At 41.8% G+C, this 19441-nt stretch overlaps 2 protein-coding genes across 3 annotated transcripts; one reads left to right on the top strand and one right to left on the bottom strand.

Moving 5' to 3' along the window:
- The first annotated feature begins 50 nt into the window (after positions 1 to 50).
- Positions 51 to 4391, top strand: DUSP28 (dual specificity phosphatase 28). 2 transcript variants are annotated; one of them, XR_004060959.1, is made up of 3 exons: positions 51 to 567; positions 1436 to 1645; positions 3908 to 4391. XR_004060959.1 is itself a non-coding variant. In XM_030954414.1 (2 exons), the coding sequence occupies exons 1-2, from the start codon at positions 220 to 222 to the stop codon at positions 1568 to 1570; spliced, it is 483 nt and encodes a 160-aa protein (XP_030810274.1). In that variant the 5' UTR covers positions 51 to 219; the 3' UTR covers positions 1571 to 2922. The 2 variants fall into 2 exon arrangements, 1 of the variants encoding a protein (XP_030810274.1); XM_030954414.1 differs by lacking the exon at positions 3908 to 4391 and having other exon boundaries at positions 1436 to 2922.
- Positions 3548 to 16266, bottom strand: LOC115906881 (claudin-19-like). The gene is made up of 5 exons (XM_030954413.1): positions 16047 to 16266; positions 7906 to 8070; positions 7675 to 7756; positions 4939 to 5049; positions 3548 to 3647 (listed from the first exon to the last, which is right to left on the bottom strand). The coding sequence occupies exons 1-5, from the start codon at positions 16264 to 16266 to the stop codon at positions 3548 to 3550; spliced, it is 678 nt and encodes a 225-aa protein (XP_030810273.1).
- Positions 16267 to 19441: the final 3175 nt, after the last annotated feature.

The following is a 19441-nucleotide window of genomic DNA, read 5'->3' as shown; positions in this document are numbered from 1 at the left end:
GTGAGCTGCGGCTCCGAAAGTGCTTTCAGCTTTCCAAGGGCAGCCCCCGGGATGCGGCCGGCACTAGGACCTGCCTGGAGCCGCTACGCGGCAGCCCGTAGGGAGGGATAAATATAGCCGGGTAAGATTAGCGGAACACACCAGCAGAGCGCGGGTGGCCGCGCCGGCACCGGGAGCCCCGCGCCGCCCCCGGGGCCGGTGGGTGCCCCGTGCCCGCCGATGCTCCAGCTCTGCCCGGTCACGGCCTCGCTGCTGCTGGGCACGGCCAGGGCGGCGTGCGACGAGGAGCTGCTGGCGCGGGAGGGGGTCACCTTGTGCGTGAATGTCACCCGGCAGCAGCCCTTCCCCGCGCTGCGGGGCGTCCGCCGCATCCGCGTGCCCGTGTTCGATGACCCGGCCGAGGACCTGGCCCGCTACTTCGAGCCCTGCGGCGCCGCCATCGAGGAGGCCGTGCGGGCCGGGGGCAGGTGCCTCGTGTACTGCAAGAACGGCCGCAGCCGCTCCGCTGCCATCTGCACCGCGTATCTCATGAGACACCGGCAGCTGCCGCTCAAGGACGCCTTTGAGGTAATGTGCTGACGTCCAGATTCGTATTTACAGCTCTTTTGGGGAAGAAACGCAATGCTTCTTATGAGTAATGATGATTTCTTGTAGAATTATTTTGGTGCTTCCTCCTGCCCATCAGCAGTTATGCAGAGATTCAACATTTCAATAAACGGTCCCCATGAGTTTTTTCATGCCCAGCTTGGTCTAATAAGTTTTCAGGGTGAGGTTTTTACAGGTAGCAAACATACCAAGCTGGTTGCTTAGTGAGCATTTTCTCTATCATTTTCACAGTCACAGTAAGTGAAGACAGAGACCAAGTGAGTGGGTGCAGGAATTGCTGTGCAGGGTTTGCTCCTGTGTGCCAGCTCCTCACAGCAAGGAGCATCCAGCCAGGCCTGCAGAGTGCCCAGGAGCTGCCAGCTATCAGCCACAGCTATGTGGCTGTAAGCAATGATGTGTCAGCTTTCCTAGGAAGCCCATCCAATACAAACTACTTGTGCTCTCTGGGTTTTGTCTTCACCCATTTGTCAGGTGTATCACTTTAGATAGCCAATTTGCTTAATTTAGACTGAGGTGTGCAGAGTGACCAAGTTTCACATTATCATCCTAAACATGAGCAGTGTCACTGCACTTGGTGAGACTTTCCCATTTCCAGCAGATCAGCAGCTCTGTCTGGTGTCTGGCCATGAATCCATTCTGTAACCAGGCCCACCTGGCAGTTCCTAGCAAGCACACAGTGAAGTCAGCTCACCAAAATAGCTCTTTGTTACTCTGTAGCCAAATCAAAACCAAAGTAAAGCTTCTCTAAAATTTGAAGTTCAAAATTCATTTGCATGACTCCCACAAATGCAGGATACCTTGCTTCCACTGTGTCTCTCCTGTTCTCTAGGCTGTGAAAACTGCCAGACCCGTAGCAGAGCCGAATGCAGGATTTTGGTCTCAGCTGCAGAAATATGAAGAAGAATTGCAGATCCCAAAGCACTCTGCTCCGCTGAGCGAAGGACTTAAAAATAGCAATGTGTGAAGATACTTTAAAGAAAGTGAAGTGACTTGCTACAGGGTTAAAAAAAAAGAAAAAAAATCACTTCCTAAATCACCTGTATGTAAAACACTTTACCCCCATAACTGGGTTGATGTTCATTAAATTCATTCAGAGCATTTCTGTTGGTAATGCATGGAAAGAGGGCAGATAAGCAGGGAATAAAGAGCAGAACCAGAAAATGGTTGGAAGGACTGTAAACAAACAGAGAAAGGCCTGGAATCTTCAGCAGTTATTGTCCCCTGAATGACACTGAGTATGGTAACAATGTACTGAACAAAGGAAGGAGTTACCACACAGGGATTTTATTCCTGTTTTTAAATTAAACTTCCCAGTGATGCCATTAGAACACATGATGCCAGACCAAGGAAGTTCTGAATTTCTCTCTCACCTACTGGATCATAATTCATGCTAGTGAGCTGACACAGCCTTTGGTGGGAAACTGATAGTGGTTGATGCTTTGTCTCTGTGATTTTCCTTATGTTCAACTAGAACAAAGCACCTTCAAAATTACCTAAAAATCCAGAGGACAGAATATACAGTAATGGTAAGGAGTTCTGCTCCCATCATGCAGGCTAAGTGCCTTTTCAGCTTTTGAAATTGTTCTCTAAAACACCAAAGGAATTATTTTAAAAACTGCAGATGATAGTGGAGGGAAGAAGATGACACTGGCAATCCAGAAGCAATCACCACTCCTTTTAGCTTTATTTACTCAGTCTAACAGGGCCCAGTGCATGCCTTAATGTGTTACAAGTCAGCTGTTCCTGCATGCAAGCAGCATGGCTAAATCATTTCTGCTGAGACTGCTTACAGGCTGCCCTCTGAAATTATCTATTGGGCATGAAAGTCCCAGATCAGACTGCTACGTGTTTATCATCAGCCATTCAAAACAGAGTTTTGTCAAACTGTATGAACACATTGTAATTTAAAAGGGACAAGTTATGGAACCTGAGAACCTCAGGGTGAAATTCCATTCCACCTTGCTGAAAGCATAAATAAAAAGTAAAGTTAGCTCACTGCCACCTGCCTAAGTGCTCACACAAGGTAAACATATGCTCCCAGCAGTGGAGTATTTTAAGGTAGAAATTCTAATGATGGAACAATGGCAGAAAATCAAACCACTGGGGAATTACATGAATTAGACAATTCAGATGCAGTACAAGTTCCCAAAGTTAAAGACTGCTCAGAGTTAAAGTAGTGTTATTTTAAAAGCTGAAACCATAGAAATAAAAATAAAAATTTCAGGCTATCATTTTCTTAGTTACCACAAAGCATTTTTGCACCAGATGCTTTCTCCACTCCCAGCTGTGTTTTGTTCATTCTGTGTTGTTTATCTTCTGTATCTGCATTACAGCCAACAAGAAATTTGTTGCACATCTGCAGATTTGAAGGTGATTCTAGCAGATTTGCTAGAAACATTTCTGTAGCTTTTATAAACCTTGACTCTCATATATAATAAGAATTTCAGTACAGCATAAGATCCTTATTAGAGAATTCCACTTGTCAAAAATCTGTCTGTGGAACAAAGTTTATTTCTTGTCAAAAGCTTAAGCTGCTAAACAAAAGAAGGAAGCTAAACATTAATGAAAACAAAACATATTTCTAACTGTGAGGCATATGAACTTGCAGTCAGATACAGCTATCAGTTCCACATGTTTGAGTCAGCTGAAATAGGAACCATTGCTCTTGAGTGTCAGCATATACTGCCCTCTGGTTAAATTTTACCAGGCTTCTCAGCATGCAGAAAACCTTCATGCCACAGGATTTCACATCACAGCATCTTCTGTAGAAAGCTATTTACATCTGAAAACCATTGCTATTTACATTGAAAGCCATACCTCCTCCTGGTACTGCTCCAAACTAAGGCATAGGATTGCAACTTGGAACCAGAATAAAGAAGTAGTTCACTGCCTTATTGGAGTTCATAAGGCACTAACACTACAGGAGATGCAGGGTGGGCTCTCAGACATACTCCTTGTTGCTTATGACAGTCTCAGAGTTCCTGGGGTACATGTGTGGCTGAGAAGGTGCCTGGGCTGCTGAATATGCATACTTCTTGGGACTGTAAAGCAAGAAAAAAACATAGAAAATAAGATACTATTTTGAGACATGCCCATGGTTTCAGATACTTAGAAGTTACTCAGCTTTGTATCCAACCCACCCATAGCACATTCTACACAACAGGGCAGAAATTAGAGGCCTCCTGTTCTCATTGTTCTGGTAGCTAAGGGGGAATGGATGGGGTCCCTGATGGGCTGCACAGCATCTCTCATCACCTCAGCCACACTCTGGATTCCTAAATCCCATGTGTTCTTCCTCCAGGCATTTCAGCCAAGGCCCTAAAGCAGCAGCCCTCAGCACCTTTGTACAAGCTGCAGGTTTTAACACAGGAATCAAGATGACAAAGAAAGAAAACAGAAGTGCCTTCACCCAGCTCCTTCAACTGACATTCATCATGTTGAACTTCTATTTCATAGATCAGTTTTACCTGATTTTCGGGACATTTCAGGGCATTTGGTACTTTGTATCAAAGTAAGGTGAGCAGGATCTAAAGTCCAATGTGGCTGATGAAATATTACCATAAAATTGAAATGGTTTCAGATTAGGCAATGGAGTACCAGAGGAACTCTCACTTCCTGCATTTTGATATCATTTTCCTAAGATTAAATAGCCCAACAGTGAATATGCTTCTTCCTTGCATATTATAACCCTCTCAAGCTCAGCTAGTACAACCTCCAAGCTATTTGAGTTCTGGTAGACATGGACCTCTGCTATTTCTGCCTGTTTCATCCCTCTCCTTCAAAAAGAGGCCTTCTGTATGTGTCAAAATTTAAGACTGAAACAAGAAAGGAGGGAAGGTTAAATATCGAGGCCAGAAATCTCACCTTTCCTGATTTGATGTGCAACAAGACACTTCTATAAAGAACAAGAAAAGAACCATGTTTCAAGTGATCAATTCCATGTGCTTTGGGAAATGCCTTTACACTTTCTGCAAACTGAACAGTGTTTGAATATTTTACTCACAGTGAGTACTGCAGAGAAACTGGATCATAATTCATTATGGGGTTTTATACACTTTTCTTTTTCACTGCACATTTTCACCATCAGCAGTGCCCAGAATTACCAAATACAAGTTAAAGGTGACTGCTGATGGTGATGCATCAAGCAGCCTGTCTGGGAGGCACAAGTGTTTGGTACAACAACCCCTGCCATCAGCAGCCTGTGACATGCCATAGCACTGTCTGTAATTTATACATATTTATACAGGGAGTGAGAGAGAGACAGAACAGTGCACAGGTAGAAAATGGTGTGTGATTGACAGCTACTACTTCAACTGGCAAATCCAAGATTACCTGTAATTCTGTTTCTCCTTCCCTCTGCATGAACAGGTCAGTAAGATCCCACCAAGTATATAAAGGATAGATCCAGTCCAGCCTAAGTACAGACCTTCTCCTAGTTCATACCTGAAACATGAAAGAATTTATGGAAACAACTTATAACAGGATCACAAAACCATGCAAACAAATTCTAATTTGTGTAGAAATCAGCTAATTTAAAGTCACTTTAACAGTTAACAGAGAACAGATCTGGCTTTGTGTCTGCTCAGTAAAACTCTTATTTGTATGGAGCTGTTCTGCCAAATTACTAACAGTACAGAGAGTACTAAGCAACATAAAGATAAGTAGCAATAAATAATTTAACAATATTTAACAAATTGTTGATAATAAATAATGATGACAATCTTCTGTGAAATCCACAACACTTATTTTGCCCTTTTATTGGCTGTGTCACTGAAAGGATTTTGTGCAACTGAATCATTCAGATCCTACTGTCTATATGCTGAGAGTAGGCTGACCACAGACATCAGTTTTTTTATGGACACAACACTAGGTTACTTAAAAGTATGAAGTTTAGTTTTCAAACTATTTTCAATGAATAGGGTTGAATAGGGCTTGTTTTCAAACTTAGATACCCTAAAGGATATTCAGCACCCTCTGTGGCTGTATGGCTGAAAGGCATTTATGAATGTCACGGGCTGAAAAAGAATAGCTCCCTATTTTACTGTACAAAACTATACCTTTAAGGAAACCCCCTAGCCCAGTCCAAGAAATTAAATGACAATAACTTTGTCCCAAAGACTAGACACAACTGAATCTGGAAGTCTGGCAGGAGTTTCATAAAAAGAGGAAAACAAATTTTCATGATCAGACCAAAACTATATCCACAATCCACCTGTACATCTCTGGTCTGAGATACCCAATATAAGGGCAAAAAAAGTGTCCTGGACTGCATTGAAGGTACCGTGGAACCCGAGATTTGTGTTTTCTTTCCACTGGGAAACACAATTATTTAAAAGTGTCAAAGGTTCTGACTCTGGAGTTCATTGCTAACAGGAGGGATTCAGAGGTTTACACAGGTTCACAGCTCTCTTTGTCTCATTGCATGTGGGAGCCACAAGGTCTCCACTGCTTTAGGCACTTCTAAACATGCAACAAGCAGAGAGTCATGATCAAACAAACCCAGGAGTACAAACTGCACATTGCCCAGTGCCTGCAATCATTTCTGCTCACCAGTCACCTACAGACAAGAGTGCTGTAGATGCCATACCAAAGCAAAGTATATAGGAGATATCTGCAGGAGAACTTAGTTTGCCTTCAGAGCTGGAGGAGAAACTCCTCTATGAATTAGCAGAGGTCAAGTTCACTAATTTGCTGAAGTCAGACCAAAAAAATGCCATCTGAAAAACCAGATTTGCCAGCGTGTTAAGAGTGAAGATCAATCCTGGCATGCAACTGAATTTAAAATTGTCGCACAGGTTACATGTTCAGCTTTACCAATGATCAAACTTAATTCATCAGTGAATCAATAGCTTAAACATGAAGTTGAGATATGAAAAAAAAAAATTCTTTAGCTACTGAATGCAAACCATCTAGTAACTGATTAACAGGCATTGATGATGAGCCCCAAAGCTACAGCAGGTAACTATCAAACACACCAACTATCCGACTAACCGAAATTCCTTATCGAGAGTTGTTTCAGCTCTCTAATCCATTTATTACCCTTCATATAGTTCTCTCAAGGGGATATAAAGCAACAAAAACTAACTGCACAAATACAATTTATTTCTAAGCACTTCATTGAAAACACAGGGAAAACTGACAAACAACAAACTGCTTAAAGTACTTTGATTTATCACAAAGCACTTCACCTCAGACTTCCCTGAACTGATTCCTGGGTGGGAACTTTACAAAACACTTCAAATATGAGCCTAGCAACTAACAATTCATAGTTTACTGATCTATGATTTATATACTTGGTAGAAGTATATTATAGATGGCTCATATTCCACAGACAATGTTTCCCTCTCCTTTTCCCCCTCTCTGAAGGAGAGGCACAGTCACCTCTACCCTTGTTCCTCATTCCTAAACAGGGCACCTAGATAAGGTGCCATAAGCTGCCATTTGGTTTTGACAACTGTTACTTTTATATCAGACAAAGAGCAAGGGCTTTTATACCTCAAAACTTGTTTGTATGCAACTACACTAGCTGATAATCCCACAGATTTTGCCTTGTTTTAACTCATAAGGCAAATAAATGTTGAGCTGTTAATATACAGACATATATAAGACAGGCAGCAGATTTCTCTGCATGTTACTAGTACAAAGCTTGAGCTGCTTTGCAGGATATTTTCCCTTACAGGTACATCTGAGGTACTTTATTCTAGTCAGAACTTGAGTTTTGTACCTATTTTGGTCTAAATGCCAAAGCAGATTAAGAATTTTTGCCTTTTCTTCTTCATAACATTGAGATACACACTTAATTGAGTCTGTGAAGAAAATGCAAACTCAGTACAAAACCCCCTCAGATGTGGGGTTGGTATTCCTCTCACATTCACTAACTCTTCCAGAAGGACCTCTCCTCCCTCCCCACCAATATGTCTGAGGTGAAAAGATTCCCTGAATACAATTTTTCCCTCCTGTAGGACTGGATAATGTGATCCATCCGGGTTCTGAAACTCTGGAGCAGCTGAGGTCAGTGCAGCTGTCCAACACACGATGGAGTTTGGCATGACAGACACGTTCACTTACTTGGTTCCAGCGTACAGTTGGTCAAAAAACTGAGCAGTAACCATTGCAGCATACCAAGAAATAGCCACCATGGAGCAGAGGCCTACCAGAAAAAGTTTGAAAAGCACACAGGTGAATGATTCCTTTAAGGGCTCTAACAGATTTAAACCAAGAGTAAGTTAATTTCATTCAGTCTGGCTGTGAAAGCCATACAAAGTATCAATAGTGCTCTCATTTCAGCCTCAATATTACCTCCTAAAATAAAAAGGAATCCTCCTGTGACCGTAAACTTCATTTTTCCATCTTCATCACTCAACCCAATGTTTGTGCACTTCATACCAAGCAGTGTGAGTACTGCAGCTAAGAATCCCAAAAGGATGGAAGTAATCATCAGGGCACGGCAGGCCTGAATGTGAGCTGAGAGACAAAAAGAGAAAACAAATCAGGATCTATACAGAAATTACATTAATCTTCTGCTGAAAGAAATAAAAGTGATTGGAGGAAGTGACAAAATTAACAGGTACAGTAATGAGTGAATCTTGTGCAACTTTGTCACATGGCTCAGAGAAGCCTCCAAACCCAAGTGTGTTTAGCCTTCAAGTCAAAGAGATTTGAGAGTTGAACTATGCCTACACTTTACAAGCTCAGTAAATCTTCTTGTGTCTTCAGTAAATCCTGAAGGACTACAGCAAGCCCCTCATCCCTTACATTCCTGTGGAAATGCCCAGTGGTACACATGGTCATTTGCAGGAGCAGGAAGAAGTCTCCTACTCACAAGTGCTTCTGAATTCCTGACACGTGTACAGCTGAGTGCACAGGACACATCTGAAATCCAGGTGATAGTCAAGGTGTGCAAGGCTCTGGCACCACTGAGGAACTGGAGAAAGGTGCCAGCTTAGCTGCTTCCAGGGAGAGATGGGAAAGAATGAAGCTGAAGTTAGCAGTGCACTTCAAACTCAGTGTAAGGAACAGTGAGCATGTCAGAGAGCTGCAGAACTCCTCCCTGGGACATTCTCCTGTGCAGAGGTTACAGCTGCTGTGGGCATGTTAGGGAGTCTGGTATGCTGGAATTCTTTGTCCTTTTAGCTTGTGGTCTTCACATCTAGGTATCAATTGCACAAAAGCCAGGACTAGATTATTAATCAGCCTAAGAAAGAAGGTCACATGGGGCCTTTGGGGTCCTTTAACATGGCAGCCTGCATTTGGCAGGCTCCAGGTCAAGTGGCATTTCGGCGCCTTTGTTGTGAGATAAACACGTCAAACATCACAACCTGGCAGGGTCACAACTGCTCACTTTGTTAATTTGATTAAGTTCTCTTCCAACCTAAATGATTTTATGACTCTACAGTTTTAATCATATGTCAGAAGGGTCAGACCTGATTCCAACTGGACACTCACATCATTGTTGCCAGCATTGAAGCTCTTGCTCCCTGACCACATCCACATCCTCCACAATAACGTGCTGGGCCAGTTCTGTCTGTCTCCAGACAACAAAAATCAGTCAGAGAGGCAGAAGGCAAAGTGATTCTCACACTCCAACTCAGCCTAATGTGGCTTAAGAGTACTGGTCCTACCAGCTTAAGAGTTACCAAAGGTAGCAATAAGCACCCATGAGATAAATATACAGAATTAAAGGCTAAAATCATTTGAGGAGTTAATGCTTTGTTGAGCACTAATTTTAAAATTTCCATGGGAAAAAATGAAGACAAGTAAAAGTGGGAAGACCCCTCAAAATACCACTAACAGTTCAAGGCTTTTGCCTGCAGAAGATACTGTTAAGGTAAGTACTCAACAATGCTGCTTTCAGGTTTGGGATCTTTCACTGTGCCAATCACCCAGCAGGGTCTAACAACTCACATTTCAGCTCTTGGGGACTCCTGCAGTGTTAGATGGGACTCCCCATAGCTTTCCAGGACACACAAGCACTCCCGTGCTTGCAATCCAATGGGAAAGGGATTTCATACAACTGTGCCACTATACCATAACCTCAGCAGCCTTGACTGAGGGCCTTAGTTCACAATTCAGAAAACTCAAATTTTTATTTTAAACTTAGCTTATTTAACAAGATACAAAGTCAGTGCATTTTATTAGTCCACACCAATAATAAGAAATTATCCCCAAATCCTGTCATTGGAAAAAACACCTATGGAACTTTAAAAATAAGGGGAAGAATAAAAAAGGGAGTTTACAATGCTTTGGCAACTAGTTATATCAAATGTTTGACTTAGTTGTGACTAGACAGACAGTGCTAGCCATATGGACTAGCCAGTCATGGTTTCAATCTTGTTCAATATTGCATTTAAAAAGCTCCTCACTTCAAATATTTGTCATTTAGACAAATGGTACAGTGAACTCAAAAGCATTAAATTGGTTTAAAAGAACCAAGCCTGTCTTTTCCCATACAGAGAGCAAAATCCAGAACTGTTCCATATAGCTCAGTTGCCAATAAGGAAACTTTCAAGGAAAATCTTCACTGACCTTCTGATGAGAGGTAACGAAGACACTTTTGTTTTTCCTTTTTACTCTCCCTCCAGTCCCTGACATCCTGGCAGCAGTTTCAGTTGAGTTTCTAAACAGGAATTTGAAACACACCTAGACTGACCATGGTAATTTTCAATCTGCCTTGGTTCATATGTACAAGCACTATGGCTGTTTCTCAGAGGTCCCACTGGCTGCTGAGCCCTTGTTGCCAAATCCATTTTCTTCCTCTTTCCTGCTTTGCCCAGCTGTCCTTTCAACTGTTACTGCCATCCAGTGTCTTTTGACTTCTCTTTTTCAGCTTTCCTTTCTAAAAATGTTTTATCTTCACAGTTTTGCAAGTTTTCCCTTCTGCTTCCCCCACCTTTACCCCTCAACTGTACTGCAGGACTGATCTCCTCTTCAACAGAGCAAAGCTAACCTTCACAAATCCACTTCAGAGCCTGTCCCAGTCATTTACTTTCTGGCCCCACTTTTCTCCTTCCTGCTGACTCTGTGTTGTTATCTGTAGCTCCCAGGAGCCCTGCTGTTGCTTTCCTTCTGTTCTGTTTGCTTTAACACTTGTGGTGCTCTTTTCTGACCCCCACCAGGTTCTTTCAAACCCACTTTTTTCTCCAGATGCTGATGTCCTGCAGGCCTATGGCCCAAATCTGCACATACTCACCCCATGTAAATGCATCAATGACAAGATGCTGCCTGGAGTCAGTGGCAGTAAGCTACAAACCAGCCCTTGGAGTGGGTTTTACAAGAATAAATAAAATCACAGAATCGTTAAAGCTGGCAAAGATCTCTCAGATCATCAAGTCCAGCTACCAACCCAGCAGTGCTGGTGCACACTGATATAGGTGATTTGCAGAGAATAATGTCTGATGGAATGATCCTGCTCTTACTGAGGCTAAAATGCTTAAATAGGGTTATGTTCCTCTTCATACACACACACACTCTCTCTAAAAGCAATTGTTAGAGAAGACTGAAAGATGAAAAGAACAGATTATTCCCTAAATACTGAACACAGTTTCAGAGAATCGCTATGCAAGTGTTAGAGCTGGTCAACAACAAGCCTTTACTTCAGATTGAGGGAGAAAGTGAATTTAACACGTCATTCCCACTAATCCCATATTACACATTCTTCAGATTAGGAGTATCCTCCTACCTATTTAGTTTAGCCACCTCCTAGGGCAGATTCAGCTAGAAGGAAGGCATTTTTATTCCAAATAAGTATCTACATACTGAATTATTCAAGATTAATTTAAAAAATAGCTTGACTGTCTATAAACATGCTTTACTATCCACAGAATATCACCAAGCTGGGCATTTGAGGACAACCACAATTATGGTGAAGACTGATACAGAGGACAGGGGCCAGCAGATCTGAATTTCTTGATATTTAAAACCATGTCCAAATAGACTTTAGTTACTGTCAGTTAACTAACTGACAGTAGTTAGCATTAGTTGACAAGTCTAAAGATATATTAATTTATAGCATATATTCCTTCTATAACTTATAATATAATATGTATAACATATTATCATGTATTTCTTGGATTATCTACAATTTTCAGTCTCAACTCACAGAAAACCACTACCCCTTCTCAGCTAAAACCAGTATTTCCTCTTACATGAAAAACTCCAGCCACAGTACATTAGCTATGAAGTATTGCAAAATAAGGTCTATACAATAATTCCAAATAAAGAAATAGTTTAAAAATGTCTCCTAGAAGACATCCCACGAGATGCTAGAGAAGAGATTACAACCCACTTTAAATGCTTGTTAAATGCTTGATCAACCGACTTCATTTGCCGTAGTTTACAGCCTTTCCTTGACACATTCTGCTGCTTGAGAGATTTTTATTACTTCAGCCCACAAAGTCCTTCTTGGCCAGTTATTTTCCAGTATTACCAGATTACTAAAACAAAAGCCTTACTACTTTTTGCCAATAAGTTTTTAAGCAATACAAACAAGGCTGCACAAAGTCACCTACCAGGCAGTGCAAGCATAGAGTCAAAATCCCTGCAGTTGGATACTCCAGTGCTGTCTGTTGCACAGCTCTTCCACAGGTTTTCAAACAACGTAGATGTTGTGATCACAGAACCATGGAGACTGGAGACTTTCCAGTAATTATTTGGCAAAGTAGCTCCAATAACTGCCAACCCACCCAAGCACAAAATAAAACCAACAATTTCCAATGTAGCAGTCATGTTGTGAGTAGTAACAGTTAAATATCCTTATAATTAGATTACAATCAAGTGAAGCCTTTCAGAAGCCTCCTTGCTGTTTTATCTCTGGGTTTCGCTCCAAAATGAGTCTACCTTTGCTCTTTGCTCTTTCCCCATAGATAAGACTTACTGGGCATGACAATAAGAAGTGGGAGTAGTTCATGATAAAGATATAAGCGTGTAAAAAAAGTGACCACATTAATTCTTTTTCTAATAGGAAGTGAAAAATGAGCCTTTTGTTTTTCTCAGCCTAGAAACTCCAGTCAGTATTTCTACAAAATACCTTGTGAGAGTGATAATATAGGCAAATATTTTGTTTCTGTCTCTTTTCTGAAGTCAACTAGATTTTACAGTAGATTAAGATTGCTTGTAATTTTATTTTTGCTGTCAAATCAAGAAGCTTCTGTGTAATATTCTCTTGAGGATTCAACATAAAACAGCTTGAGGACAGAATCTTTACACCTCTGCTAGAAAATTTAGCAGTTTTTGGAGTTATGGTCATAAGTAATCCACAAAAACTGTACTGCCAGCTTCTTTCAGGAAGGTAAAGTTTATGGATGAGTGGTTTCCATTAATATTTTACTGTCTATTGATCTACAGCTAAACACATTCAGTCTTAAAAACCATCCTGCTTACACTGTACAATTGTACAATGTATTAAAATTGCAGTAATGTATGTGCCATGGAATTGAAATGTAAGGAAATGAAGGAGCTAGTGTGACAGACCTGTCTCAGAAGGAATCAAATTATGAACAAAAACAGCTATAAGAAAAATAATACATATCAGCAAATTGCATCTGTTTGTTGGAATACCTTAGGATTAAAAAAAAATGCTATTCTAGGCAAAGCATATATTAAATTCAGTTTAGTTGCTTCTGCTCTTGGCTAGATAGAATTGTAGCCTCAATTCACATCACCCACTCAAGACTTTAAAGTACTTGTGGATCCAAACGTGGTTAACCATCTTTTGCAGTGATAACCTGCCCTTATCTCCAGGAAATTGAGTCAGAGTTTCTTCATAAAATAATTCTGCTATGATGCAACATGGTAACAGTTCCACAGCATTTATGTAAACACTACCACTAGGATTAGCCTTTGAGAGAGCCCCAATTTGTCCCTAACAGGTATTTGTTGTTTTTCATCAAGATTCACTGTCACTTTGAGCTAATGCTGTGGGTTGGTAGGTTCAGCTGCCAAAGGGTATTATTTTGGCTCCCATGGCAGTCAAGAGGATCATTGCCACTGATTTAAACAAGACCAGATTTGGCAGTGTGATCCTGTGCAATCTTTTAAGGAAACCAGATAATGTGTGGTAAGAATTGATCTCAGGTGACTATTACAGAATTCCCTCCTTCTGCTTAGTCCCTGCAACTTGAAAAATGGTGGCATAGTAAAATGAACACACTGTACCAGTACCCTGGAGTATCTGCATTTCATTAAAAGCCCTTCAAAAAGTTTCCAGCTAATTTCCCCATTCACTGGTGCTATGCTGGTGATCTCAGCAATCACTTCTGCTGACAGCACTTTGAAAGGTGAGATCGTTGGGACCTTGAATTATACTGCTGCCAAGGATAGAAATAAAAAACAAAGAAGAGATTTTAAAAAATCTCTTCCTAGTTAAGAAATGTATTTCAACAGGCAGTCACAAAGCACACATATAAACAGAAAAGATTAAACTGCAGACCTGAAGTGCATGAGTTTTCCTATACAGAACCAGGCATTTCAATAATTCCCTTCAGGAAATCACTCTCCAATGTGTTAAAGACCATAAGGATATTCTTCAGTAGATTTTGTAAACTGTGGCTTGCCAGGCAATGGGCATAACCGCCAGTACTGTTCTGCAGGAGGCTCTGCATCAGCAGGGCTTAAGAGCTGGTGTTGACAGCTTCACATCAGCACCTCCCACAGCTTGGGAGCTTTCCTTTGGGCTTGTTCTAACCCAGTCACTTGAACCAAATGCTGTCATTGTTGGCTCCATCTCATCACTGACTTCCAGAAACTTAAGGCATCCTTGTACCTACACAGAGGAGCTGAACAGGTACCAGGATGATGTGAAAAGCTGACATTGCCTCTGATGCAATGAGCCATGTTTTTAAAATCCTTGGAAGCATGTGATTAGCCTCCTTTTGAGGCTACAAACTCTGGCCTCATTATGGATGCTGATAGTTATTCTTAAACTGGCCTCCTCACTGTGAAGGCAGATGAGGCCACCAAAGTGAGGGCCCTGCAGAAGAACCATGAACACGCTACATCCTGAGAGTTAAATTCTCACCCTTTAGACATCTGCCTTACAGTTAGGCAGCTCTGACTCCAGGGAAGTCCACATCTGTGTCAAGAAAAACAAAGTTCATGGTCTGTGACACGTGGAATTTTTAAGGTTTAAGCTCTGCACGTTCAGAATAAAACTGCTGGAAAAGTCCAGACAAATAGCAATGACAGCAATCAGGAACCTATAAAGCACGGAAGACTTGAAGAAATTATATTAACAGCACTCATAAAGTGACTGCACAAAACTGAAAGTTGTAAAAGAATAAATGCAAGGTTCTGTTCAAGACAGAAAGCTTAACAAAATACTATTTCCAAAAGCTACAGTGTTACTGTTTCTACACTCAGTCTGCTGAGGAAAGAACTTCATTGTCAATCCTTCCTAGTCCTTTACCATAAAGACAGTGTTTACAGAAAGATACTTTTAAAATCCAGAACGATTCAAGCTAATACCTTCCAGCCCCTATTGAGATTTTTCTTCTCTTTCTAGCTGCAGAGAAATTACCCTGCTAGCATGGTTGACCCTAGAAAACACAGAAGCATTCATTGCACGGGTGTATTTTAGTTTAAGCTCACCACCTCTGAGAAATTCCAGAAAAAATATCCAGGTACACAGGTTTAGCACAAAGTATCAAATCAGTTCTGGAATATCTAATAATTACTGTCTCACACCAAACCACAAACAAACACCAGTGCTCATGGAACTATGATATGCTTGTATTGAAAAACTAGGATGAGTGAAAAGATGCTATTTTTTCCAAAACTATATTTTAAAAAATTCTCAAATTTACTGTACATCAGCCATACCTCTATGTCAACACACCAGAGAGGGCAGCAAAGCCACATCAGTGAGTGAGCTGAACAGCAGGGTGAAACATTGGTTCCATGGTGGCCCTTTAAACTGGATTTGGCCATCCTAGACATGCAGCCCATAATGGGCTGTTCTGACACCTCCAGTGCGTGCCTGCTCCCTGATATGCCAGCACAAAGATGCAGGGACAGAGGTGACATTGTGCTACCACCTAAAGCACACACATGCACACCCCTGCAATCCTTAGGCTGAATTTTGGCTGCAATGCTTTTTTTGGTATGTCATCACAGCAGAGACAGGTTTTGGTATACAGGAATTTTATCTTGCCCTAACCCTTCTCCTTCTTTTGTATGCATAGGGCAAGCACATCACATTGAGAAACAAAATTGAAAGCTGAAAGTTTTTTAATTCAGTGAGAGACACTGACGGAGAAAAGACAAACGGAAATAAAGCACAGAGAACTATAAAGCACAGAGAACTATAAAGCACAGAGAACTGCAGTGCCCTCTGGGACAACTGCACTCTGTGCCCCCCAGCCTGCTAACACATGGCCCAGAAAGAAGGAACAAAACCCCATCCTTGGATTTTATGAACAAATGCCAAGACCACTGAGTTCACTTACGGTCTGAACTCAGCATGTAGAGAAATTTCTTGCATTGTACTGATCCAACAGCAGTTGCTGCACAGTCCATCCAAAGACCTTCAGAAACCCAGTCTGCAGTAACCAGCTCTGTTGTGGAGTCCAAAACTTTCCAACTGCTGGACATGGTAGTAACAAGTGATGTAGTGAATCCTGCTAAAGCCAGCAGCAATGCACAGATCTGTAGACAGGATGATGCCATTGTGACAGAAATTTTCTTCAAAGATGTTCCCCACAATTTCTGGTATTAGAAACCTGTTGAAAGAGTTCATACACACGCAGTGTATGGAGTTACCTTTACACAAGCCTGACCTTTGCAAAAACATTTAAAAAATGCCTACCTACAACATAATGTATCAGACAAGGGAACTGTAGAGGTGGAATCTAAATCGCATCAAGTAACTGGAATAATTGAATATTCCATACCTTATTTTTTCTTAGGAAAACTTTTATCATTGTTCACATTTACCACAAAAAAATGTAAACAGAGCAAAAGCACAGGAGACAACCAAAGAATTCTCTAACTTTAATTTGCAATGTTTCATCCATTTGTTACGTGTTTTCTAATTCAAAATTCATTTTAAAATGAAAACTATCAAATGCTTTAGTAAATTGTTCATCTGCCAATTACAATATCTACCAATACAAATTTAAAGCAAGATAAATTGTGATACTCACGTTTATGGTATGTTTCTAATCCGTTTTCTCTACCTTCCTGAAAGATAGTAGGGTCAGCACTTTGTGAGGACCTGTTTGATCACCCAAACAAAAGTTTTGCACTCTTCAGGACCTTTGTCCCATTCTAAAAATCAAGGACCCAGGGTCAAAGCTCTGGCCAAATGTTACACAAAGATCTGGCATGTTGAAAGGGAAAATTACCAGGAAATAATGTAAATTAGTACCAAATATACTCAGTTTAACCTGGCATATAATTTGCTTTGTCAGGGCCACTGAGCTGCCCAAACACCATCAGAGTGCAAAGCACTGCAGAAACATTGCTACAACTTCCACTTCTGCTTTACCTGAAACTTTTTATGCATTTGTTTTAGGATGCATCCTGAAGAAGAAAGATGCAGCTGGACCCCTGTGCAGTGGGTGACATCAACAACCCAAAGTGTTTGTGACTGCAGCCAAGGCCCAAGGCAGGACAGAGCTCCTGGGCTCACGGCTGAAGGAGACTGGCAGCCTGGGACAGCTCTGCAGCCATTCTGCTGCTGCACTTCCTCCTCTCTTTGCCTTCCTCCCTCATCACCCATCCTGACCGTGGTTCTACCACACAAACTCCGTAGGACTGTCCAGATCATACTTTATTCCAGCAGCACATCCATCCCCTTTCAGCCCATCCCACAGGACCTGATTGTACCAGCTGTCACACAGTGCCATGTTTGTAAGTTTGAGGTGATGGCACAGCTGATAGGAAATATGAGCTGCAACTGTCCAAAGGAGAATGACAATAAACCAAAAAGGAATAAACACACAAAGTCCAGAGCATCTTCCCTCACAAAGTACACATATAGGCTATATGCAAGTAAGAGCTGTAATGTGATAAAAACAAACCCTGGGGGAGCAAAAAGGATCACTGTAACAACATTGAAAACAGCACAGCCAAAATGTATGAGGTTTGAACACAGCACAGGAAGGGTTAGCAAAGAAAAATATTGAAGTCACTTAAATAAACAAATTACTCCTGATAAGGTCTTTGGAAGCAAAAATGAGTGGTAAAAGTGTCTAAAATGGAAAGTTAAAAACCTCTTTTACTTCTTTTTTGTTTTGTTACATAGAAAAACAGAGAAAGAGCATTGATTACAACACTGGCTTCCATTTATATATATACATTTCTAACGTCAGCAATATACATCTTTGAACCTACTAATCACTTCTTAGTTCATGCAAATTCTGAGGCTGACCCATGGCCACCAGCACAATCAGAAAGAGATAAAATGCAAATTTAAATATGGTACTAAACCATTTAGAGCAGTTTCCTACCACAGCTCATAGAGGTTTTTTCTCGTCAGAGTCTGACCTTGGGGTGAGAAGGCAAAATCTTTTCACTACTAGTTAGGGGAAATAAAAAAAAAGAGGAACAATGTTAATTCTTCATTTCCTACCACTTCCAAAGAATATGACTTTGTAACTTTGCTCCTGAAGTTGTCACAACATCTTAATAAACTAATCAGTCTTATAACCACTTGCAATTTTAATATGCAGATCACTCTCATCTTGCTATTAACTTTGCCTTCACATAATGAAATACAAAATAACTTGGAGCCACATCGATGCCAAGCTCCCGCTAAAGCAGAGTTTCAGTGCTGGCTCAGGTCACCCAAGCCTTATCCAGTCACAACAGAGTCTCCAGAGCTGGAGTTTGCACAACACTCTCCTGCGGAGCGTGTTCCTCTCAGCTGTGCAGAACTTTTCCTGCTGCAATACGTGACTGCTGCCTCTTGCCCTCCACGTGTGCCCTTGAGAGAAACCTCTGTTTTTTCTGCTGCTGGATTTTGGCAGCTCTGCACTCAGCCTGGTGGCCCAGGCATCTCTGGCATCGTGTAGGTGGCTTTGCTGTGTATGAGTATGGCCGTGGCAAAACAGACAACCAGGAAAGTGCACACAACTTCTTCAGACTTACAAGCTACTTTCAAAGCAAACACCCGTTCTCTTTTCCCATTTAATTTCAGGAGGCTGGAGGTGTGTACAGTGGACTGTTTCTGCTAACACAGCTCTCCAGCCCTGCAGAGCTCTGCTGGCATGGGGATGATGCTGAGAAGAGCAGCACAGTGCCAGAGAGCCGGGACCCTGGCTGGCAGCAAGGGCACCACAGGGGCAACTGTAGCACCTGCTCAGGCATGTGTGGGTAACTACAGAATCAGAGAATCACTGAGGTTGGAAGAGACTTCTCAGATCATCCAGTCCAACTGTCCACCCAGCACTGCTCCTGTACCCCTAAGCCACTAAACCACATCACCCAGCACCAGGTCCAGACGCCTTGAGCACCTCCAGGGTAGGGACTCCACCACCTCCCTGGCAACCTGTTTTGATGCCTGACCTCCTGAACAGGGAAAAATATGTTTTAATATTTAATCAGATTCTCCTGCCTCAGTTTAAAGCCACTTCCTCTGGTTCTCTCACTGCAGACATGGCAGAAGAGACCAGCCCCATCTCACTACAGCCTCCTGACAGGGGTTGTACAGAGCGAGGAGGTCCCTGCTGAGCTCCTGGAGACTGAACAGCCCCGGCTCCCTCAGCCACTCCTCACCAGACAAGTGTTCTAAACCTCTCTAAACCTTGGTGTCCTTCACTGGACACACTCCAGCGCCTCAATGTAATTTTTAGCGAGGGGCCCAAAACAGCATGCAGAACTCGAGGTGTGGCTTCACCCA

Source organism: Camarhynchus parvulus, chromosome 9, assembly GCF_901933205.1.
Source record: "Camarhynchus parvulus chromosome 9, STF_HiC, whole genome shotgun sequence".
In the NCBI taxonomy this organism is placed as follows: domain Eukaryota; kingdom Metazoa; phylum Chordata; class Aves; order Passeriformes; family Thraupidae; genus Camarhynchus; species Camarhynchus parvulus.
This window is presented reverse-complemented; position numbering and strand designations above follow the sequence as displayed.